This window comes from Schistocerca nitens, chromosome 9 (assembly GCF_023898315.1).
Source record: "Schistocerca nitens isolate TAMUIC-IGC-003100 chromosome 9, iqSchNite1.1, whole genome shotgun sequence".
NCBI classification, from domain to species: domain Eukaryota; kingdom Metazoa; phylum Arthropoda; class Insecta; order Orthoptera; family Acrididae; genus Schistocerca; species Schistocerca nitens.
Window position 1 is genome coordinate 279,554,900 of NC_064622.1, and position 26,056 is coordinate 279,580,955.

The 26,056-nt window shown below is 40.2% G+C and overlaps 1 protein-coding gene across 1 annotated transcript in view; it reads right to left on the bottom strand.

Moving 5' to 3' along the window:
* LOC126203694 (protein PAT1 homolog 1) overlaps positions 1-26,056 on the bottom strand; it is a 117,845-nt gene that overhangs the window by 35,796 nt on the left and 55,993 nt on the right. Inside the window, exons 7-10 of the mRNA XM_049938065.1 lie at positions 19,690-19,844; positions 10,054-10,350; positions 8,206-8,400; positions 1,904-2,035 (exon numbers count right to left, since the gene is read on the bottom strand). Coding sequence (XP_049794022.1) covers positions 1,904-2,035; positions 8,206-8,400; positions 10,054-10,350; positions 19,690-19,844 — 779 coding nt within the window. The remainder of the gene's footprint in view (positions 1-1,903; positions 2,036-8,205; positions 8,401-10,053; positions 10,351-19,689; positions 19,845-26,056) is intronic.

Here is a 26,056-nt window from a genome sequence, read left to right on the forward strand (position 1 = left end):
CCTGGGGTATCGGCGAGGACGATTCGCAACTGTCTCCATGAAGCTGGGCTACGGTCCCGCACACCGTTAGGCCGTCTTCCGCTCACGCCCCAACATCGTGCAGCCCGCCTCCAGTGGTGTCGCGACAGGCGTGAATGGAGGGACGAATGGAGACGTGTCGTATTCAGCGATGAGAGTCGCTTCTGCCTTGGTGCCAATGATGGTCGTATGCGTGTTTGGCACCGTGCAGGTGAGCGCCACAATCAGGACTGCATACGACCGAGGCACACAGGGCCAACACCCGGCATCATGGTGTGGGGAGCGATCTCCTACACTGGCCGTACACCACTGGTGATCGTCGAGGGGACACTGAATAGTGCACGGTACATCCAAACTGTCATCGAACCCATCGTTCTACCATTCCTAGACCGGCAAGGGAACTTGCTGTTCCAACAGGACAATGCACGTCCGCATGTATCCCGTGCCACTCAATGTGCTCTAGAAGGTGTACGTCAACTACCCTGGCCAGCAAGATCTCCGGATCTGTCCCCCATTGAGCATGTTTGGGACTGGATGAAGCGTCGTCTCACGCGGTCTGCGCGTCCAGCACGAACGCTGGTCCAACTGAGGCGCCAGGTGGAAATGGCATGGACTACATCCAGCATCTCTACGATCGTCTCCATGGGAGAATAGCAGCCTGCATTGCTGCGAAAGATGGATATACACTGTACTAGTGCCGACATTGTGCATGCTCTGTTGCCTGTGTCTATGTGCCTGTGGTTCTGTCAGTGTGATCATGTGATGTATCTGACCCCAGGAATGTGTCAATAAAGTTTCCCCTTCCTGGGACAATGAATTCACGGTGTTCTTATTTCAATTTCCAGGAGTGTATTATGGAAAGGATACATTGCTACTCACCATACACAGGATTATGATGATGACGACTGGTTTGTGGGGCACTCAACTGCGTGGTCATCAGTGCCCTGACACATTCCCAAACTATACCATACTAAACACAGTCCAATCTAGTCACTTTCATGAATGATGATGGACTGATGAGGACAACACAAACAGGGACTGGATAGTCCCTGGGCAGAGAAAATCCTCAACCTGGCCGGGAATCGAATCTAGAGGTAACCGTACACAGGAGACAGAGTTGCAGACAGGCACAACAAAAAGACTGCTACACATTTGAGCTTTCGGTCAAAAGGCAAACACACACACACATTCACACAAGCATAACTCTATCTACCTATCTATCTACCCCCCCCCCCCACCCCCCCCCTCTCTCTCTCTCTCTCACACACACACACACACACACACACACACACACACAAATGGCCACTGTCTCTGACTGCTGAAGCTCGACTGCTTAGCAATCCTTTTGTTGTGTGTGTCTGTGACTCAACATCTCCAGTATATGGTGAACAGCAATCTATCCTTTTCATAATATTGTTATAAGAAAATTTAGTTTTTCATGCATTCCAATGTTCATGACATCATATCTTGTCATACAATAATATAATTTTGCAAGTACACCCACCGGTATAGGTGGCTATATCTTTACAAAGCGTAGCGCATACAGTTATACACTCTGTTCGTTGTAAGAATGAACCAGATGTAAACAAACACAAATGCAATGATTGGTCAAAAGCCATACATTTAGCTGGATCATCTGTACCTGGATAATTGGAAGTATGCTGCACTTCTGGAACCTACGTTACAGTTTCCTAAACTTAAAAATATCGATCTGCAAAACTAAGAATCTTTCCTCCTGAAGATAATTACTGGAGAGCCATACTGCTTCCAGAAGAATTACAAGAACATTGTTGATGTCAACAAATCCACAATGTTTTTGTAACTCCTCTTCATCGAAATTTCCTAGACTACATTAGTTCATTTTCTACAGTTTACAGAAACTTACCCTTTCTATTTCCAAAAGAAGCTGCTTAGTTTTCCTCAAGTCCTTCTGCTGTGGTGGCAATACTGCATCACTGGTATCTGTGTTCATGATGTCCATATCAATTATCTTCCTTGGTGCAGTGACACTTCCAACCTGCAACAAACACCATGTTACCTTTATTTACTAAACATCAGCAACTGGCTTTTGTAACAAAGTAAGATCCAGTGACTACTTTAACAACCACATCAACCAACTGTTTTTAAAACCAGTGAAATATTAATTACTACAAACTCACTAGTCTAATTTAGTTTTACAAATACAGGTCAATTGATTTAAGGCCTAGCATATTCAGTTCAATTATGTTTGAATATTTATCATAGTATAATGTCCATATATAATGAAATAACCACTGTAAAATACCATTTACTATATTTATAAATTACAGAGCACAACAATCAGTCTAGTGCCTAGCCATTATCAATGAACTATTTTCTAATCTCGATGCATGTTAGTTCCCTGTTGTTCAGGCATCAGTCACAGTTCTTTTCGAATGGAAGGTAACCTGATGATTTAGTATACTGTTATGAGAACTTCAAATTTTGTCAAAAACAGCTGTATGGCTGTGTGAAAATGCTAATAAAAATTGTATGCAAATTGGTTAATACAGACTCAAGATTGCACAGATAACAAACAAAAAGGGATAATCCAAAATTACCAGAAACTGCTATTTACAATACTTATACATTGCTTGCCTGACTGTGAAAATTTATTTACAAAATAGGACTTAAAACACACTGTATTTCATACGATTTGCTTTCAGTTTACTTTTGGGAAACAGTCAACCAATTTCTTCTGTTACTGTTTGTAGTTCACTTTCTCCCAACGGTGACTCATTTTTCAGAGTCAAAATATCAGTACAGGCAATGAAAGTTCTTCCTGCATAATTTAACAACAGATCCAAACATTTCAGCGCCTCAGTAAGTGTGATAACAGGTGCGCTCTCTTCCTCTACTGGACACACTTTGTTCTCTGTGACTTTATCACTTACCTGATCTTATCCTGATTCATAGGCATAATTGCTTAACTGCTAGCTGATGTTTCCGCCATTTATGTGTTCCCAACCAGAAGTTATTCATTGTAATTCGAACAAAATACTTTAGGCTTAGTTTTTTATTTTCTTAAAAAGTCAGCAAGTGACACACAGATACTTAGCAAGATAATTAGCAAGCTGGATCATCTGCACCTGAATAATTGGAAGCATGCTACACTTCACAAAGCTAAAAATAGTTTCCTGAACTTAAAATATGCCATTCCACCTCAAAATTTCATAGTTTTTGCACATGAATTTTCCTTTTGATGCAGAAATCATTACAAGTATTATAGAGGAGGAGATAGTACACATATATTAAGGAATAAAGAATGGACAATGATTTGTAGATAAGTAAAAAGACAGTAAGAAAGGTAAAATGGTATGGGAAGGAAGAGAGCCACATTGGTGCTGTATAACAATATTAGTTGTAGAGACATGTTAAGGAATAAAGAATGGACAGTGAGTTGAAGATAATATGCAGGTCTCACAAGGGCCTTCGCAGATAGGACACTACCTACCAAACCTAGTCTGAAAAGAGATCTCTGTGATATATCCTCACACACCCATGTGGAATACCCATCCACCCACCCAGTACTTCCCACTCCATTCCTGTCAAAACCTTACCCTACCAATCGTCAACAGAGCCACTTGTGAAAGCAGCCATTTCATATACTAAGTCTACTGCAATCACTGCACAGTTTTTATACTGGTATGGAAACCAACCAGCAGTCCAACCCAATGAATGACCACTGCCAAAATGTGGCCAAGAATAAAATTGAATACACAGTGGCACAACATGGAGCCGAGCACAATCTCAATTCCAGTTGCTCCACTTAACGCTGGATCCTTCCCTAGATCACCAGCTTTCCTGAATTATACAGATGGCAGTTATCCATGTAACACACACCCCTTTTCCATAACCCTCCTGACCTCAATTGCCATTAACTCACTGCCTCCACATCCTCTACCCAACAGTTTCCCTCTGCTCTGCCGCATCACCCCCTCCGAATTAACATCTCCACAACGCCTTCATTGTGTGGCACTACCAACCAGCTCTTGCCCCTGGCCATCACACACTTAGCTTGTGCATTGCATGCCTAGTTCATGCACCTGCCTCTCCTCCCTCCTACATGCCTAGCCATCAAACCAGTTGCCTCCCTCCTAACCAATAGGTAGCCACCACCAATCTTCTTCCTACCTCCTATGTCTCTCCCTCGCTGCCCTGCACACTCCACCCCCTCACAATCCCTACCCCAGCCTAGTCCATGTGTTGAACTGCATTTCTGGTATTGTGTGTCCAGCCGGCACTATGTACAGACAAAAGCATGTGAATGTGAATTTTCTTTTTACTCTAGCTTGATAAAGGATTTACTCCAAAAGTTAGCAAGTTTTCTTTCTCTTTTGTGTCTGCCGGCCAATGATTCAATGCCTCTGTTAATCAGTGTGTGGTCTCCTTTACTCCTGAATGATACATATTTATGAAGATTGATTACTTCGCCAGGAAACACACTGACTGACCACAAAAGTGAAGTACGCAGAAGACATGGACAGATGTCACTGTAACTTTGTACACATACACGCCATCAGCGGGTACGTAAATGTTTACAGTTGCAATTCTCTGTGGCAGGTAGAATGTCCATCAGGGTGCAATTACGACATTCATGTTCAGAAGTGTTAATCTACCTCTACATCCATATTCTGCAAAGCATGTGAAGTGCATGGCAGATGGTATGTCCCATTGTACCAGTTATTAGGGTTTCTTCCTGTTCAATTCACATATGGAGCGTGGAAAGAATGATTGCTTGAATGCCTCTGTGCATGTAGTAATTATTCTTATCTTATCCTCAAGATCCCCATGTGAGCAATATGCAGGAAGTTTAGTATATTCCTAGAGTAATCATTTAAAGCCAGTTCTTGAAACTTTATTAACGGAATTTCTCGGGATAGTTTATGCCTGTCTTCAAGAGCCTGCCATTTCGGTTCCTTCAGTATCTCTGTGACACTCTCCGAAGGATTAAACAAACCTGTGACCATTCGTGCTGCCTTTCTCTGTATACGTTCAGTATCCCCCATTAGTCCTATCTAGTACGGGTCCTACAAACTTGAACAATATTCTAGGATGGGTCGTACGAGGGATTTGTAAGCAATCTCTTTTGTAAACTGATTGCTTCCCAGTATTCTACCAATAAATTGAAGTCTACCACCTGCTTTACCCACGACTGAACTTATATCCCTAACAAGTGTTACACCCAGGTATTTGTATGAACTGGCTGATTCCAAGAATGACTCATTGATATTATAGTCACAGGATACTATGTTTTTTCATTTTGTGGAGTGCAAAATTTTTCATTTCTGAACATTTAGAGAAAGTTGCCAATCTTTGCACTACGTTGAAATCTTATCAAGATCTGGCTGAATATTTATGCAGCTTGTCTCGAATAGTACTTCATTAGATAACCTACCAGGTATAGTAGGATAAAAACGGGTGTGAACAGCATCAGATGTTGAGTGATCACTGTGATGCACATGGAGATTCTGCATACTCATGTGAGAATGTGTTATCAGTACCTGACAAGAGTTTGAAAGGGGCCTCACTCTGGGTCTCCATTTGGCTGGCTGGTCTAATCGTGCAATATACAAATCTGTGGGAATTCAGATGTGCCACTGGCCTGATGTTGGACTGCATGGTGATGACAGGACAAGCATACTCGCCAAGGTTCCAGTTGACCACATCCAGGCACCACAAGCCGGATAAATAAAAAAAAAAAAAAGTCTCAGTACTATAAATTCTCTCTTTCGATTCCAGCCATACCATTCAGAACAACCCTTATTTATAGCGAAACCCAATTTTATTACCATTTTCTTACTTCTTATATAATACATGCTAGTTATAAGTGTTTATTAAGTACATACCGCACACATTAAAAATTAACACAGGAAACATAAAATGAACTGCATTGTAAATTATTAAGCACGATTACACACATGTGAAACAACAGGCCTAACAAAAAGGATGAAACATAGTGGTTCGAGGTTTTTAAAAAGTATTTGACAGATGAATATTTCCCTTCTTTTAGCTCCCTTCTGTGCTGCAATAACTCTCCACTCTGTTTGCAACTGTACAACTGTTCCCCACAAATTCCCTTCTCATCAATTCATTTCAACAGATAGTCTTCAACAATGGCACATCCTCTTTGTCAGTGGATAAAGCGTTTCCACTAATGGTAACCTGGCAAATACTGATCTCCCCCCCTCCCATCGATCCCACCAGCCATTACTGACAGTAAATTCTGAATCTTCTATTTGTCACTGAAAATGCAATGCTTTTTTCTGCAATACTGGTCCAGTAAGCAGCAACCCTTTCCCTCTTAAATGTTCATGCCACAAAAATAAAGCTTCTCAACCTCTGAAAATTATCTTTCTTACTTTTATTCCACTAGTTTGAGAAGCACACCACTTTTCAATTTCTGCTCTATTTTTTCTTGCTGTCTCCAAACAGTACATTTTCCTAACCTTAACTCCAAAGCAATAGTTTTGGTTGCTACCCCAGAATCCAGTTGCGTTACAGCCCACAGTGTCTGGTCCATAGTCACTACAAAGTTCTTTCATTTATTACCCCTTTCAGGCACACTAATTAAAACACAAACCACACAAAACAATTATTTAACAATGCACTTTCTTTGGATGTCTGAAGAAACAAAGAACACAGGGTTACCAGCAGAACTGCTCTCCACATGTGTTCATTGTTGTTTTTGAGTGCTGGAAGAGGGCTTCAATAGTATCATTTGTTGAAGAGTGGTTCCGGTAATTAATTCAGTATTAATAATACAATATGTACCTAATAACTATGACTCCAAAATGTGCTAGGAGCACACAATACACACAAAACATTTTGAAAGGCCACGCAGCACTATAGCTGGCACCCACTTGCTAATGCTTTGGAAAAATACAGTACATACAATAAATTAATCCTTTCGTATCAAAGATGATTATTATTATGATATTAATTAAGTAGGCTGGCTAGTAAAAAGGCCAGATAGTCAAGAGACTACTGTAGTGGACACCCTGTAATACTGTGTGTCATCCCATACCACTGGCTAAAGACTAGCAACAGCCAAACTAGGAAATTATCACCCCACACACAGGCTGCCATTAACACAACAAAAACGACTGGATTTGGAGTGCTGCCATGACCAGAAAGCATGGAGTGCTAATAAATGGCACTGAATTGTGTTCAGTAGTGAATCGTTATTCTGCACTACCCTGGATGACCATTGTCCCCTTCTTCCAATGTTCCAGAGAGGCAAATTGGTGGTACTTCTGGAGTCACGGTGCAGTGGGCAATCCAGTATCATGTCATGGTTGGCAGTGATAAGGAAACACTGTCGGCACAATGGTACATCACAGACTTCATGGGTCCTCATGTATTACCTCTTACGTTTCTAAGAAGATAGTGCTAGTTCATACATATCTTGTGTCTCTACGAACTGTCTGTGTGATGTTGACTTACCCCCCATGGCCACAAGATTCCCAGGTATGTCCATGACAGAACACATGTGGCACCAGCTCGGACATCATCCCAGCACCAGGACCCAGGATATTAAGGACCAGTTAAACAGTTTTAGGCCAGCTTGCCGTAGGAGAGGATACAATGGCTTTATGACTCCCCTCCCAACAGTATCAGTGCATGCACCCAGGCCAGAGTGGGTGCAATGTCATACCAATAAGTGCACTTAAACTGCCAAGTTATTTGTGAATATGACTTGATTCTGTACTCACTGAAATAACATCACATACCCTCTCAATCCATGAAGCTTCAATCTGTTTCCTTCTCCCGTTACGGATCATTTTGCCACACAGAGTATAAAAGTGTGGTTTGGGGAGAGGGAAAAACAGGGTAGAAGAGGATTACGAAAGAATATGTCAGTATGAAATATGTGGTTGTGGGAGGTGGCAGGGCTGAATGCAGGTAATCAAATGTAGAATACCGATTACTATGAGAAATGCAGAAAAATAGTTGAAGAAAGGGAGAAAAGATAGGGGCAGGTTTCAGTTGGTGAGCTATGGTGGTGTAGAAAAATAAAATACAGAGTTTGAGGGTGATGTGAGGCAGGTGGGAAGAACAGGAATGTTGTGGGATCAGGAATGTGGATGGAGGCCTGGGCATGTTCCACTTCTAGATGGAAACACAACACAACTGACACTTTGTATTACACTTGCAGAGTGCCCCAACCTGAAGTTTGCCAAGTGAGTTCTCAAACTGAGCGGGAGTGTAGACCCGGGGCTGTTGGAGTGAGGACTGGCCTCCTTCCGACCGCTGACTATCCCTGCGCTCCCTTTGCCGCTGCAGCTGCTGGTGGTGTTGTTGAGCAGCAATAAGGACACTGCCATCTTTCTGCTCATTTTTCAGTTGGCGGGACATAAATACCTGGAAGCAATTAAATATTGCACATTTATTCTTTTACTTGCAATTTTGTCTTCTCTCTATAGTGAATAAGGTTTTCTGAACAAATGTATCACTACCCCTAAAATTTAAACACTGAATTATTCACACAATAAACATAGATAAGGGTATAGCATCACTGACAAAAATACAGAATGCTTTTGAATTTTGTATGTATTAAAATGGTTTGGAACACAGCACCACCATAAAAACCCATTAATAGCTTGTAAAAACACTGCTTTCTAACAATGCCGTAATTAGTTACTCCATTAGTTTCATCACCACCTGTTTCAAGGCGAGAAAGTTTTCAGTTATTCTGTCATGTGTTTCTCTGTAAATGACATGACTTTTTTTCATTTGTGTGTCAAACGGACAGGCAATTGTGAGATAGAAATATCAACATAATATAACCAAATAAGCTTTTAAGTTTATTACAAAATTTTTTAGTTCTAAGCAAAATCATTTTTGAACCAGCCTTCTATATCAGTACCGTTCCCCCCAAAAGTGCTCCAGATGCTTTTTGCCTTCCACATGAATAAAAATAAGACATTAGTTTTCAAACCAACCATCTATTATAAAACTAACTTTTATTTTGAGCCTCTTCAGTATTTTGGACACATGCAGCATATTGCTCACTATTTATTTCTCTTAATAGTCATGAACAACACTCAAATATGAAAATTCTGATCCTTACACCAGTAAAGCAAAAAATGAAAAACTTATGCACATCACCACCAAGCACTGGTACTAATATTGTGTGTGTTATAAAAAATGTGTGTTTCTGCTATTTTAAACATACGATTCTATAGAACAATAAATGAAGATATTACTCTAAACACATCACTTATTTTTGAAACAAATTCTTGTTGCTATTTCAGTGATTTTTGGCCTCTCCTTTTTTAACCATTAGCTGAAGGTGCCAATAAATATGAAAGGAAATCAATCTTGCTACAACAAAACAATCTTAAGCATAAAGGAGAACTTTCAGATGTGTCACAAGTAAAGCAGTACATCAGAAGAAAGTGGGACCTATCAGAATCTCTTTCTGCATGCCAGATTTACAGTTAGAGAAGCATTATGACGATTGTGTTTTTTGAAAATAATTTCCTCTTTATTTATTTTGACAGTAATTACATATATTTCTCAATATAGAGAATTGTTTAATTGGATAGATAAAAAATCTGCTCACCAAGCAGCGGCAGAACACACACATAAAATACGGTTGTAATTGGCAAGCTTTCCCAGACAGTGGCTCCTTCTTCAGGCAGCAGGGTTGAAGGGGGGGTTGAAGGGGAGTTGACGGGGAAGGAAAAGAGGTGAAGGAAAAGGACTGGTGAGGTCTAGGAAAAGGGGTCGATTTCGGGAAAGTCAACCAGAACTGTGGGTCAGAGGAGACTGGCTCCGAAAGCTTGCCAGTTACAACCTTCTTTTATATGTGTCTTCTGCTGCGGCTTGGTGATTCAATTTTTTATCAACCTAATTAAATAATTTTGTCAATAACTGATTGTTTTTGTTTATATATATAGAAAAGTACTTGTTTTCAAGAAGGGAAGGAAAACCTGCAAGCTGCTCTCCATAATAGATTGTAACTAATCAACATGCTCTTATTTTTGTGCCGTCTCATTATGAATTACTCACAGTATAATAATAATCATCTATGTGTGGCGTGTTAGTGTTAAGCTGCAGCATTTGAATGCCAAGCAACCACTGCCGTTCACGCTGGCTCATGAGACCAGCATATTCATCCACCACACCATTCTGCTGCTGATGATTGTAATGCTGTCTGTGGTTGACAGCCTTCCCCACTGCCCGCAACCTCTGCTGCTGTAACTGTTGCTGTTGGATATGGAGTGGGTGGTGATGCATTGGGTGGTGTGGGTGATTCTGTTGCTGTAAGTGTTGATTCTGTTGCTGCTGCCACATATGGTCCCCCATCTGCAAGATATTACCATTCACACTACTAGTACACAAGGAGCCTAAATGATCTATATACATACATCAGATGTGCAGATAAGTACTTACGTTCAGGAGCCATAATCTCAAACTAATGACAGAAACATGTAAAAATAGATGATAGCACACTTATCTTTTGGAACCAAACGTTCCTTCTTAATGGAGGAAAAAGGAATCGATTGAGGAAGGTCGGATGGAAAAAAAAAGAAAAATAGAGGTAGGAGAGGGTGGCTGGTTAGATTAAACAAAACTTAGGCTAATAAGTGTCCTCCTCATATGGCAACAAAAGAATTACACATCCAAACTTGAGTATGAGGGGTAAACCCATAAATTCTTTTAAATAGCGATACCATTTCCTGCAAAATATTCTGAAGGTAGGTTAGCAGGAATAGGACCATTATGAGATGACCAGTGAGGGAAGGCTAAAAGAAGACCATTACACAGTGGACCAGCTCTATTAATGTGAGCATGTAACAGAGACAGTGTATCACTTTAAGGAATAGCTGAATAAGCTGAAATTAATTGTAAAAGATACAACAAAAACTGGAAAGGTGAAAAAATTTTGGTCAGATGTTTAACATTTTGTAGACTAGCTATTAGGAAACAGGCCATCAATGCTGTTATTTAAAGTGTTACTGGCACATATGTTGGGTTGGGTTGTTTTGGGGGAGAGACTAAACTGCGAGGTCATTGGTCTCATCGGTTTAGGGAAGGATGGGGAAGGAAGTCGGCCATGCTCTTTCAAAGGAACCATCCTGGCATTTGCCTGGAGCGATTTAGGGAAATCATGGAAAACCTAAATCAGGATGGCCGGACGTGGGATTGAACCGCCGTCCTCCCGAATGTGAGTCCAGTGTGCTAACCACTGCGCAACCTCGCTCGGTGGCACAAATGTAACTGCAAGAGTAAAACATACTAAAAAAGGACCAAATTTCATGATTTGTTTTTCATTTATGTCTGTTCTTTGGTAGAGTACAAATTTTTAAAATAATAATGACAGAATACATAACTATCCTCCCATGAAAAAAGTGTGAAGAGAGTAATTGAGCAATTTTTTTCCTTTTGAGCTTCCGAAATATCTTGACCACTCAACAAAAGTGACATCTTTGTAGCAGAACTACTGCAAACTGTGAAACCTAATAAGTACACTCATGAAATCACATCAGTTTGATTACATTGGTTCAGCCATTTGTGACAGAAGTTGTTATTTTCACTAATGTTTCTTTTGAAATAATTCTAGACACTGATAACAGAATGCAGCACCAGTCAGTGGACAGGTAGTGAGAGGTCCGAACATTATTTCGTGCAAAATTAACCCAGTGTTCTAGTGCCAGGTGGCTCACGCAGCTTTTTAACATAAACCTGTATGAAAAACAGATATTAGACACGTTATCAAGAGAAGCACTATCAAAACTGTATACAATTCACACATATTGGCAAGTCTTTGGTTACAGTGCACAAACATGAGTTGACACCAGTCATAGTCTATGTAAATAAAACTAGATAATATAATAATTTTATCCTGCAACTATTCCACTGGTCGGTGTTTGCATACAAAAACAACAATATGGGATTGTAGGCCCACTTGTTTCTATGCCACACCAGGCATTCCCACAAACGCTCTTCAACAAACTTGAGAAAATGACGGTGAAACTACATCAAACAAACATGAACCTCAAGTACAACAAAATCTGTTCATCCAACAATGTAATTCCTGATTATATTAAAATTAAGTACACACCAAAACTGTATCCATAACACACCACAACCCCAACTGAGTAACACTGACATACATAAGCTAACGGTTTTGTGTTTGTTCATTCACAGAGTTTTAGTTAACATGATGTATGCCAAGAAGAACGGCAATAAAAAAACACAGAAAATAAGCTGGAAACAACGGCATCAATTGTAAAATCATGCTGTGACATACAGAAAATAAGGTATTATGAAATTATTCACAGAAGTAATATTTGGAACAAAATACAATAATGTTTTACACTGTTTTACATGTATGCTATTCCTATATGTTTTAGAATCAAATATCCCCCAGATGATGGTGATATTTGTCACCGAACCTAGTTTGGGGGAATAAAGAAATAAATAAATAACAAAAGTGTTTGCATTAAGGTAGATGCACAATACCATATTGTGGTTACTAGATAAATGTAATTGGATAGATTAAAAAAAAAATCTATTCAGAAAATGGTGGCAGGAGAAAACACATAAAACAGAGTTGAAATTTGCAAGCTTTCAGAGACAGTGGCTCCTTCTTCTGGCAGAATGTTTGAAGGGGAAGTAAGAAGGGTGAAGGAAACGGACTTGTGAGGTTTAGGACAGGGGAGAGTTTGGAAAAGTCTCCCAGAACCCCAGGAGAGGACACACATACCTGACAAGTTGAGAAGGAAAGACTGATTGTTGGGGACCACACTAGCCAAGGTTTGAAACCCTAAGAACTTAAATGTGGAAGATAGGGTAAATAAGCAAGACAGATTACTGACTAAACATTGTGCACGTATTAATAAGAGTGGAAAGCTAAGCGCATTGTAACTGGTAGAGTTGGGTGGGGAAGGGGTATAGATCAGAAAATAAAAGATACAGAAAACTAAAAGGGAGTGAAGAAAGGAATGGTTACCGAGAAGAAACACTGAGACTGAAGAAATTAATGTAAATAAAGGCCACATGAGTGGCTATTAGAACCAAGGATATGTTGTAACACCAGTTCCCACTGCGGAGTTCCAAGAAACTGGTGTCTGAGGAAAGACTATGGCATGTGTGGTAAAACAGGCACTGAGGTCATGGTTGGAAAGTTGCAGAGCATGCTCTGCAAAAGGATATTGCGTGTCGCCAATACACACCCTTGTCTATTCCCACTCATAACTAATAACTTGGTGGTAGACCTGCCAATGTAAAAGGCCAAACAGTGTTTACAGAACAGCTGGTACGTGATGTGTCATTTGAGAGGTGGCTCTCCCTTTGATAGTATATGTTTTGCCAGTTACATGGTTGATATAGGTGGTGGTAGGAGGGTGCATAGGGCAAATCTTACAATGTGGACAATCACCGAGGTGGCAATAATATGAACCATCGGGTAGGAGAACAGGTGCATAGGAGCAGAGGTTCTGACAAGGATATTGCGAAGATTTGGAGGGTGACAAAAAGCTATTCTAGCTGTGGTGGGCAAAATGTGGGACAAAATGTACGATTTTAGTAAGTCATAGCTTTGTCGAAGTAGCTGATTAATAAATTCAAGGCCTGTATAATATTGAGTGACAAGGGGTATACTCCTAAGTTCTCTTTTGCATGGATCAGCAGTACTAGGATTGGATTAATGGACTGGAAGATCTGCCTTTGAACTAAACTAGTGGAGTAATTACAGCCAGTGAAGGCTGAGATGAGAATGGTGGTGTACTGCTGTAACACATCAGCATCTGAACAAACATGTTTGGCTCGGATGCTGAGGCTGTATGGGAAATGTTTGACACGGAAAGGATGGCAACTGTCAATATGTATGTACTGGGGTTTGTTAGTGGGTTTAATATGAATGGAAGCCCGTAGCTGACCCTTGATGAGGATGAGGTCAATATCAAAGAAAACGGCATGGGATTAGGCATAGGACCAAGTGAAATTTAATTGCTATAATGTATTTAGAGATTCAAAGACTATGAGTCCATATGACAAAGATGTCATCAATGTATCTAGACCAAAACAGGGGCTGAAGCCTTACTGATTCCAGGAAAGCTCCCTCCAAGTGACCAGTTTCTCAGAACTCTGCAGGTGGGAACTGTGTTGCAAACTGTGCTTGGTTCCCGCCACCAACCTGGCCTTAATTTCTTTTTTCAATAACCATTCCTTTCTCCACTCCCTTTTAGTTTTATGTATCTTATTTTGACCTATTCCCCCCCCCCCCCCCCCACACACACACAAATACACACGCTCTATCACTTACAATGCACTTAGCTTCCCACTCTTATTAACACATAACAATGTTTAATCAGCAATCTCTGTCTTGCATCTTACCCTGTCTTCCACCTTTAACCTCCTAGGTTCTCCTAACCCAGCCAGTACAGTCCCCAACAATCAGTCTTTCCTTCTCATCCTGTCTGGTAAGTCTCACCTGACCTGGGGTTCTGAGCAACTTTTCCAAACACTCCCCATGTCCTAAACCTCACTAGTCCTCTTCCTTCATGCCTTTTCCTTCCCCTTCAACAATTCTGCCACAATGAGCCACTGGCTCCGAAAGCTGACAAATTTCCACTCCTTTTTATGTGTGTCTTCTCTGCTGCCGCTTGGTGAATAGGTTTTTTTTATCTATGCAATTACATTATATATTTAAAAAAAAATTATTTTCACTGACGTAAGTAAATACTAGTGTCCTTAAGCAAGTGTTTGCTGTTATTTACACAGGCACCTACAAATGTGCAGTTAATAATAAAAAGTTGTTTGTAAATAATGTTAACATCTATTACATCTGTTATCTCACACAAATTTTTATTACGACAAATAAAATGTATACTGCCACATTATGTACCTCAGCAACACTCAAAGTAAGTAATATTCCTCTGGGTTAGTATATAATTTGCAAGCTTGCTCTAAGATAGATCATTCATGTCTGTTAAGTACAAATATGGTACTAAGTCATTTTCAGATGTTTTCGGGACGTGAAGACAAGCAACTAATTCTAGATTGAAAGGGATATAGTCCCTTCAAGTGATATATAATGTAAGTAGAAAGTAAATGAGTAATAACAAGGTAATCTATAGCCTGTTTCTTAAGAACGTGGTACAGCTGCAGAAATAGTACATCTGATCAAAAATACAATTTACCTTTACAAAGCTCAACTATCTGCATTTTTCATTAGGAGAGTGATATGTTTCACGTATTTTGCTATGTTAATGAACAGTGAGACACAGCAGGGCACCTATCACACTTACAGCTCAATGGAGATGGAGTCTACTATAATAAGCTCTAAAAACAGTGCACAATAGTTAATTATCAAAGCCCAGTAACATTTCTACACAGCTTACAATGATGATGAAAGATGCACCATACATTTATTGAATCAAATTTTTTTAATCCATTATCTCTAATTGGAAATAGCAGTAACATCCACAAAAATATACTAAAAATTTTCACTTATAAAGCACAGGGTGTACTGGAAAGAATCATCTGTTTTGGAATGTCTAGATTTCTGAAACTAATAGACATATATAATGAATTTTGTTTTTTGATGAATGGGAAGCTCAAAAAGTTTTTTTTTCATATATTTTCATAGCCGTTCAATATGCCACCCCTTGAGATGCACAGCATACGTCAATGCGGTATTCAAATGGTTCCCACACTGCAGCAAGCATGTCTTGAGTTACAGCTTCCACAGCTGCTGTTATGTGATATATCAGTTCATTCATTGTTGTTGGTAACAGAGTCTTTTATAAACTCCCACAAATAAATAACCAAACGCAGTCAGGTCTGACGACCTTAGGGCCAGTAATAAAAAGCTGAGTCATTTGGTCCAGTTTGCCGTTCAGTAAGCCTTAGAATTAAAAATTCCCGCACTCCCAGATTCCAGTGTGGTGGTGCTCCATATTGCTGGTAAATGAAGTCATTCGAATCAGTCTCTAACTGTGGGAAACAGAAGTTCTCGCATATATCAAGATATGTGCTTCCTGTAACAGTGTTCTTGGCAAAGAAAAATGGACCATACACCTTTTCCTGTGAAACTACACAAAACACATTAAATTTTGGAGTGTACCTCTTATGTTGTAAAACTTCATGTGGTTGTTCTGTACCTCATATTCTCACATTATGGTGGTTCAACTTTCCATTTAAAGAGAATGTTGCCTCATCACTAAACAATAAGCATGGGAGAAAACTGTCCCTCCATCTTGCCAAGAACGAAATTACAGAACTCCACACGTTGTAGTCACCTTCACGAAGAGCTTTCAGTAGCTGAATTTTGTATGTTCCATGTGTAAAAGTTGACACAACACACGTCTGATTGACACTGGGACCATGTTGAGCTGCATGGCGAATAGATTTCTATGTACTCCTTGTGAAACTATGACAGATGCACTCGACGACTGTACCAGACACTCGGGGACGATATGGCGATTTGCCTTTACACAAACAACCTGTTTCTTGGAACTGTTCATGCCTTCCTCTAATGCTTTGTCCTGTAGGAAGATCCACGCCACACCTTGTACGAAAGTTACACTAAACAGTTATTACTGACCCACACTGCGCAAAATGTAGAACACAAAATGCTTTCTGTTGTCCCAACACCATTTTTACTAGAACTGAAGTGAGCGCACACTGCTGCTACCTAGCAGGAATAATGAAAAACTCAAGAGTCTGCTCTTTCCAACAGTACATTGTTCAAGCACATATCTTAAACAACATAACAAGTATGATTTTTTAAAAATTGGATGACAATTCTAGATACACCATGTATTATTTGAGATACGTACGTGAACAACTTACTGTTGGAAAGACCAAACTCTCGAGTTTTACACGGTTCCTGTTTGGTTGCAGCAGAGTGCACCCACTTCAATTCTAGTAAAAACGATGTGGCGACAACAGCAAGCATTTTGTGTTCTATGTTTTGCGCAGTCATATTATGAGAATATGGGGTACAGCACAACCATATGAGAGGAATTCTCCAAAATTTAATGTGTTTTGTGTAATTTCACAGGAAAAGGCATATGGTCCAGTTTTCTTCGCTGAGAACACTGTTACAGAAGCATATATCTCGATAGTCTTGAGAACTTTCTTTTCCCACAGTTGGATACTGATTCAAACGACTTCATTTACCAATAAGATGGGACACAGCCACAATGGCATCTGGAAGTGCAGGAATTTTTAAATCAATGGGTTACTGAACAATGGATCGGTCGCAATGGACCAAATAACGCAGCCTTACATTACTGGCCTCCAAGGTCACTGGACCTGACTGTAGTTGATTATTTCTTGTGGGAGTTTATAAAAGATTGTGTTTATGTGCCTCCATTACCAACAACAGCGAATGAACTGAGACATCGCTTAAAAGCAACTGTGGAAGCTGTAACTCAAGACATGCTCGCGTCAGTGAGAGAACAATTTGAATACCGCATTAACATATGCTGTGCATCTCATGGGTGGCATATTGATCATCTATGAAAAGGTATTTAAAAAAACACTTTTTGAGTTTCCTATTAATCAAAAAACAAAATTAAGTGTATATGTTTATTACTTTCATAAATATAGCCGCACCAAATCCGATGATACTTTTGATAAACCCTGTATATACTGGCAACGATATCCACCTTTATGAAATGTCCTCCTGAGTGACCTTCCTTAAGAAAGAATCTTAGCAAATGGTCACTTAGGATATTAAGCTCTGCCACACATTTATATGATTATGAATAGGAAGAAAGAAATTAGTCCACTGGAATGATGGAACACATTGACACAAAGGATTTTCAGCCTAGTAGTATTGTATTTCATAGATTGGGAACACTGGATAATGTGTGTCAGTAAGGAGAAGTACTACGGTATAACCCCACTTTTACGTTCCCGGAATTAACATTTACCACCGTTTACGACATTTTTTATCGGTCCCATCATATTTCCTATGCCCACAATGTTGATTTTCATCTGATTTTGTCTCAACATATTTATAATTTTCCCGCGATTTACGCATTACAAAAAAAAGTTTGTGGAGAAAAAAATGACGCTGGCATGACCTTGGCTGTCCAGTAGTGATAACAAATATTATGTGGTTAAGTTTCTTGACACCAGAGCACTCCACACAGCAGATTTGAACCAGTAAACAGTTAGAAGTTGGAACAATTCGTGCCATATCTCCCACCGCTGCCAAGCTCTATTTGGCGTGGTGACTGATGGGAGTAACTAGGTTCGTTCAACTGAAGATATCATGACCAATCACAACCATTTCCTAACTGTCTGTACTGCGCAAACGAAGTTTTGTTATTGTTGTGATCATCATGACACCTTTGTTGAACACTATTTGGCATGTTTCGGCATATGGCAACTTGGGGCGCTAGTTGACACTGTCATTCACTTTGTGTTGCTCAAATGTTTTTAGTTTAAACACAGTGCCAGTTACGTATTTTATTCATGCTGAGCAAAACATGTTTCGAGAAATTATTCTCGTTGTCAAGTGGAGTATTTATGTATGAATTTTCTGTGATGTTACACAAACAAACAATGTGAGTGATAGTTTGCATGTGTGTGTGGTTTTCTACATAACTGATGAGGCAAAGTACCTGATAACCTCAAAAAGATGACGACAGTGCAAGAGATGCAGAATAACACATATTCAAACACCACACAAAATACTTGTGTACATATTTGCACTTGAAAATGAGAAAAAATTCTCGAAACGCATTGCGCTAAGCATGAAAAAAATACATGAATAGTGCAGTATTTCATTATTTAAATAATGAATGGCAGCTGCAAACTTTCCAAAACATCGATTATGACATGAAATTGAGTTCCTACTTCCCAGACAGTTATCAGTTCCAGTTACATCAGCTGTTTTTATTTGATAATAAACCTTTATTAGATAATAAACAAGTCCCTGACAAGTCTTTTGATGACTGTTATGTACATATATCATACATAAAGTGCAAGGGGGTATCCTAGGTGTAACTTTTACAGCTTAAAAGCTTTTACAGCTTAAAATTTTACATTTTATCACATTTTACGCCATTTTTTTGAAGTCCCTTGAAAAGTTTAAAAGTGGGGTTTCACTGTTTGTTCCAAGTGGAAGCTCTACTGGCAATTTAGTCTCAATTTGATAAATCCTTATAAGTCATCCATGAAAGCAGCTTATGATGGTAAAGCTATTCCAAGAGTTAACAAGGAGTTATGTAAGAGACTGTACAAAACGCCATACTTTTCAATGATGATTATCAACTATTTAACACAGAATGAAGCATCTGTAAAAGTGAATAACAGGGGGAACATTATTAAGGGTGATTATTGTTACTTTTTGTTGCTTCAGTGTTTGCAGAGACATTTAGTTGACTAGGCAAACAGAAGCCAGCATATGGCCAGATATTTGGACAAAATGAAATTTATGGGAGGATTTGGCCATTTTGACGAAATTTTATAGTTCTGACCATAGTCATGATGAATTTGAACAAAATTATGAAATAGCAGCCTCAGAAATCCCAGGAAATCTTCCCCACACAGATTCAGACATTGAGTGGGTGTTTTTTCCTTCTATTGTCCCATCACAAAAACATCAGATGAATGGTAATCTCATCAATGAACAGTTTGTACTCAGCAGACAATAAGACAGCAATTATATCTACTACTTACAGGAAACCCTGGACGAAATTGAACATTTGGCCCCCTGTGTGGCACGTTTCTCAGCAATCCATTATCACCTGGAAAGACTTGTAGGCTTTTCCCAACAGTACCAGGATGGCCCATTAAATGTGGAGGTATGAACCTTAAGAGGTTTGGATTTGAACCTGAAACAAAAGGGGCCACTGTCAGCACTACATCACACTGGAGGGAGAACAGAGCAGACACTGCCAAGTTTTCATCATCATGAAAGTGTTATCAACTAATCCCTGATATGTTGGATGACTCTTTCAGATACATCATAACATGGAAGAGGTTTTAAATGTCTGATTATAAAAGCCACAATTTTTATGTTAATGATTCATTGTATTATGTGTTCTGCAAACATTGCATGAATACTTCCACGGTTCCAAATACGCTCAAATCATTAGCAAAAATTTTCATAAATCAGGAGACACAAACAAATATCAACAATCCCTATGGCAAAACTGTATCTGACTTGTACACTGTTTTTCGAAGTTCCCAAAGGAAGCACAACTCAGGACAAACAACAACTGGAACAGTGCAATAGCAGACCGATGCAGCTATTCTGAATTATGTCTATGTGCTAAGGTAGCATATAACATTTTAGTTGATCATCTTGTTGCTGTTGTCTTCAGTCCAGAGACTGGTTTGATGCAGCTCTCCATTCTACTCTATCCTGTGCAAGCTTCTTCATCTCCAATTTTCTACTGCAACCTATGTCCTTCTGAATCTGCTTAGTGTATTCATCTCTTGGTCTCCCTCTATGATTTTTATGCTCCACACTGCCCTCCAATACTAAATTGCTGACCCATTGAGGCCTCAGAACATGTCCTACCAACCAATCCCTTCTTCTAGTCAAGATCAATACTAAATTGGTGATCCCTTGATGCTTCAGAACATGTCCTACCAAATGATCCCATCTTCTAGCCAAGTTGTGCCACAAATTCCTCTTCTCCCCAATTCTATTCAGCACATCCTCATTAGTTACGTGATCGACTCATCTGATCTTCAGTATTCTTCTCTAGCACCACATTTTGAAAGATTCTATTCTCTTCTTGTCCAAACTATTTATCGTCCATGTTTCACTTCCATACATGGCTACACTACATACAAATACTTTTGGAAAACTTCGTGACACTTACATCTATACTCGATGTTAACAAACTTCTCTTCTTCAGAAAAGCTTTCCTTGCCATTGCCAGTCTACATTTTATATCCTCTCTACTTCGACCACCATAAGTTATTTTGCTCCCCAAATAGCAAAACTCATCTACTACTTTAAGTGTCTCATTTCCTAACTTAATTCCCTCAGCATCACATGATTTAATTCAACTACATTCCCTGTTTTTGCTTTTGTTGATGTCCACCTTAAATCCTCCTTTCGAGACACTGTCCATTCAGTACAACTGCTCTTCCTTTGCTATCTCTGACAGAATTACAATGTCATTGGCAAACCTCAAAGTTTTTATTTCTTCTCCACGGATTTTAATTCCTACTCCAAATTTTTCTTTTACTGCTTACTCAATATATAGATTGAATAACATCGAGGATAGGCTACAACCCTGTCTCACTGCCTTCCCAACAACTGCTTCCCTTTCATGCCCCTCTTATGTGAGTAATAAGAAGTATTAGCTGTACTCTCATATATGTCATCATGAAGAGTAAAACTGGTTTTACTGCAGATGTGAACGCACATACAAAACTGGAATTTAAATTATCAGCTTTAGATTTTTCGGGATTATGTTGAGAAACTCTCCAGATGCATACATGTCAGACCCACTGTGCCATGTAAGGCAATTAGAATGAATTTCAAGAATTATATGACAGTTGTGCAATTACTGTTTGTGGTGATTACAATGTTGATACTGTTTTACTGGTCAGCAACCCTGTCCCATAAGTCTGTAGTTCTCTCAAATGAATTTTCATTTTGATAGAATTATAATATTGATTTTCTAGTGAAAGGACTGATCAAATCTGCACAGCTGCACAGAGCTTAAATAATTTTGATTGCCTGTCATCAAAATGATGAAGTAGAATGTTTGATTAGATTAGATACGCTTTATGTTCCAAAATTCCACAGTGACAAGATCCTCAAGGATATACAATGTGTCATAAAAGAACAAATAACATGTATAACAAAGACAGTTGCTGGGGAGCAGCCTGTGTACTAGCTAGGGGTGCAGGTAGCAGGGGTAGGTGGCAGATGACTGGAAACCCAATTTCTTAGACTAGGGCATGAGATAACAGCATACAACTTAGCTGGGGATGGCGTACACGTACACGCACACGCACACGCACACACACACACACACACACACACACACACACACACACACACAAACAATTTTGTGGGGGGTGAGGGGGCAGCAAGTTACCTTGGGCTCAGGCCAGGAGAGTTACAGGTGTGAAGGATGTGCTGTAAGAATAGCTCCCATCTGGGCAGCTCAGAAAAGCTGCTGGTGGTGGGGAGGATCCAGATGGAAAGTGTTGTCAAGTGGCCACTGAAATCTCTAAATGTTGTGCTCTGCTGCATCTTGTGCCATTGGATGGTCCATCTTGATTTTGGCAACAATTTGGCAGTGACCATTCATTCTAGTTGACACCTGGTTGTTTGTAGTTGACAGCTGGTTGGTTGTCATACCAATGTAAAATGTGCAGTGGTTGCAGTAGAGCCAGTATATAACACAGTTGCTTTCACCAGAATGTAACACGACTGCTTTCATAGATGGCCTGGCCTCTCATGGGATAGTATAAAACTGTGACAGGACTGTAACAGGTGGGCGGGTGGGTGGGTGGATTGGGCAGGTCTTGCATCTGGGTCTTCCACAGAGGTATGATTCCTGTGGCAGGGGATTGGAGGCGTCAGTGGCATAGGGATGGAGTAGGATGATGTGGAGGTTGAGTGGGCAGTGGAACACCACTATTGGGGGGAGTTGGAAGTACATTAGAAACAGTATTTTACTAGTTTTTGAGCTCCCTCCCTCCCTCCCTCTCTCTCTCTCTCTCTCTCTCTCTCTCTCTCTCTCTCTTAGAAATATACACATTCATGCACAAACCACACATACATTCAAATTTACACACCCATGGCCACAACAAAACTAACATATTTCAAAGAGGTAGTAAATTTGTCACAAAATATGTAACTATACATTACACAAAGATACATGTGATAATTCTTAAACTTTATCCTTGCATCATCAAACAGAAAATCAGTTTATAACAGTTATTTACATTGATCACATTACTGCAGTGGAGATGTGGGAAGAAATAAGTCTGTATGTACTAAAGTTTTTTAATGTTGTTAATAATATATACATCAATCAGTTCTATAAAATTCACCAACTGACTAATATTTGTCACCAAAAAATGCTTTACGGCCATCTTAAAAAGAACTTTATTAGTAGCTGAATTTTTTATGGCTGCTGGCAGATTAACGAAAATGTGTTTTCCTTGGTAATGGACACCTTTCTGGAGTAAAGTTAGTTATTTCTAGTATGGATTCCACTCACTGAACTCTTGGTTTGAAAAGGAGGTTAAAGAATAAATATATAGGGAAGCAGTAGTTAGTATCCCTGCTTCTTCCAACAGGCCAATGCAGGAATTTCTTGAGTTCACACCACAAATAATTCATATTACATGGTTTCGGACTCAGAAAGCTTTAGCTAAGGATATGCTGGGAAGTCTAGCAGAGTGACATCTCCAGACAGATTGTAATTATTGCAGTAACATTGCATACCCTCTCAAACTGTGAAATTTTCTTTTGTTTCTTCCTCTATGTGTGGGTGCTACACTCTGTCAGGCAGTGTATGTGTTCTGTAAAAACATAACCAGTCTAACAGAATATTGTGAGTGACACAATCAAAGGCCTCTGACAAGTTAAGAGAGATATGAATATTGATACAGGTGCTGAGGACGAAATTAATAATTTCCCAAACAGCCTGAGCACTTCTGACATGGTACAAATGGTGAACACTGTTAATATGATATAAAAACTTCAGCATCAGTCTTAAGTACTTACAGATATCTACAGGGAAAATTGTATAGTAGTTATAAAAGCTCTTGACCTCTCTGAGCACAGCTGTTGGATAATAAAGTTAGAGACTGGTTTGGTAAAACAGATAAAATTACAGGCCTGCAAACAGATCTTCTCGGAACACAATCACGTACTTTTCCACAGCACTGACAAAACAAACTTGGGATGAAAAGTGTATGGAAAACAATGTGGATTCTAAGATCTCCAAATCCTGTACTCTGTTCAAACTAATTTTTGAGGGAAGTTGCCGCTCACCATATAGTGGAGATGCTGAGTCGCAGAAAGGCACAACAAAAAGCTATTAAGGCCTTTGTCAACAACACACACACACACACACACACACACACACACACACACACACACACACAAATGCAACTCTCACACACGACTGCAGAGTCTCAGGCAACTGAAACCACACTGTGAGCAGCAGCACCACTGCATGATGGGAGTGGCAAATGGGTTGGGGTAAGGAGGAAGCTGGAGCGGGGAGGGGAAGGGATAGTACAGTGGGGATGGCGGACAGTGAAGTGTGGCACGTTAGACGGAGGGCAGGGGACAGGTGAGGGAGGGGGGGTGGGGGGAGGGCGTAGTAAGTAGCGGAAAATGAGTGTAATGGTGGAATGACGGCTGTGAAGTGCTGGAATGGGAACAGGGAAGGGGCTGGATGGGTGAGAACAGTGACTAACAAAGGTTGAGGCAAGGAGGGTTACGGGAACGTAGGATGTATTGCAGGGAAAGTTCCCACCTGTGCAATTCAGAAAAGCTGGTGTTGGTGGGAAGGATCCATATGGCACAGGCTGTGAAGCAGTCATTGAAATGAAGGATGTCATGTTTGGCAGCATGTTCAGCAACAGGGTGGTCCACTTGTTTCTTGGCCATGGTTGGTCGGTGGCCGTTCATGCGGACAGACATCTTGCTGGTTGTCATGCCTACATAGAATGTAGCACAGTGGTTGCAGTGTAGCTTCTAGATCATATGACTGGTTTCACAGGAAGCCCTGCCTCTGATGGGATAGGTGATGTTTGTAACTGGACTGGAGTAGATGGTGGTGGGAGTACGTATGGGATAGGTCTTGCATCTAGGCCTATTACTGGGGTATGAGCCATGAGGTAAGGGGTTGGGAGCAGGGGTTGTGTAGAGATAGATGAGAATATTGGGTAGGTTCAGTGGACAATGGAATACCACAGTGGTATTCCACCATACACCAAACCTACGCAATACCACAGTGGTATTCCATCATCCACCGAACCTACACAATATCCTCATCCATCCTTACACAACCCATCCTCCCAACCACTTACGTCATGGCTCATACCCCTGTAAGAGACCTAGATGCAAGACCTGTCCCATACATCCTCCCACCACGACCTACTCCAGCCAGTCCCATCACGAACATCACCTACCCCATCAAAGGCAGGACTACCTGTGAAACCAGTCATGTGATCTACGAGCTAAGCTGCAACCACTGTGCTGCATTCTATATGGGCATGCCAACCAAGAAGCTGTCTATCCTCACCCATCCACTCCCTTCCCTGTACCCATTCGAGCACTTCACAGCCATCATTTCACCATCACACTCAATCTTCCTCATTTTTCACTACTTACTTCCCCCCTCCCCCCCATCTAACCCCAAAAGCTTTATTTGGGACAGTCTTTTTGTTGTGCTTATCGGCCATTCAGCATCTCCGCTATATGGTAAATGGCAACTTTACTCTTCATAATAGTGTTACATTCCATGCTGGATTTTCCATTGTTTAATTTTCAATGACATATTTCCAAAAGTAGTCACATTAACACTTAAAGAAAATACTGGGTCGTTGTAATTAAACTTTCACTGCCTGAGAGGGCCCCCATGAAAAACAAGTGGTTATAGGATAATGAAACTTCATGAGCCGGCCGGAGTGGCCGAGCAGTTCTAGGCGCTACAGTCTGGAACTGCGCGACTGCTACGGTCGCAGGTTCGAATCCTGCCTTGGGCATGGATGTGTGTGATGTCCTTAGGTCAGTTAGATTTAAGTAATTCGAAGTTCTAGGGGACTGATTACCTCAGAAGTTAAGTCCTATAGTGCTCAGATCCATTTGAACCATTTTTGAAACTTCGTGGAAACATTTGCAAGGCCACACGGGAGAGGACTGATGAATAAACCACTGAAAGAAACATATTTAAATATTCACATGAAAGGCTAACAGTTGTTAACTGCATACCATGTTTAAGTTCCAGGTTACAAACATTGCTCAATATGACAACCATCTGCATCCATTGCAGTCTAGAACTGCATTCGAGATATCATTTCTCAGTTCTTTGCAGTACTTTCTGAATGG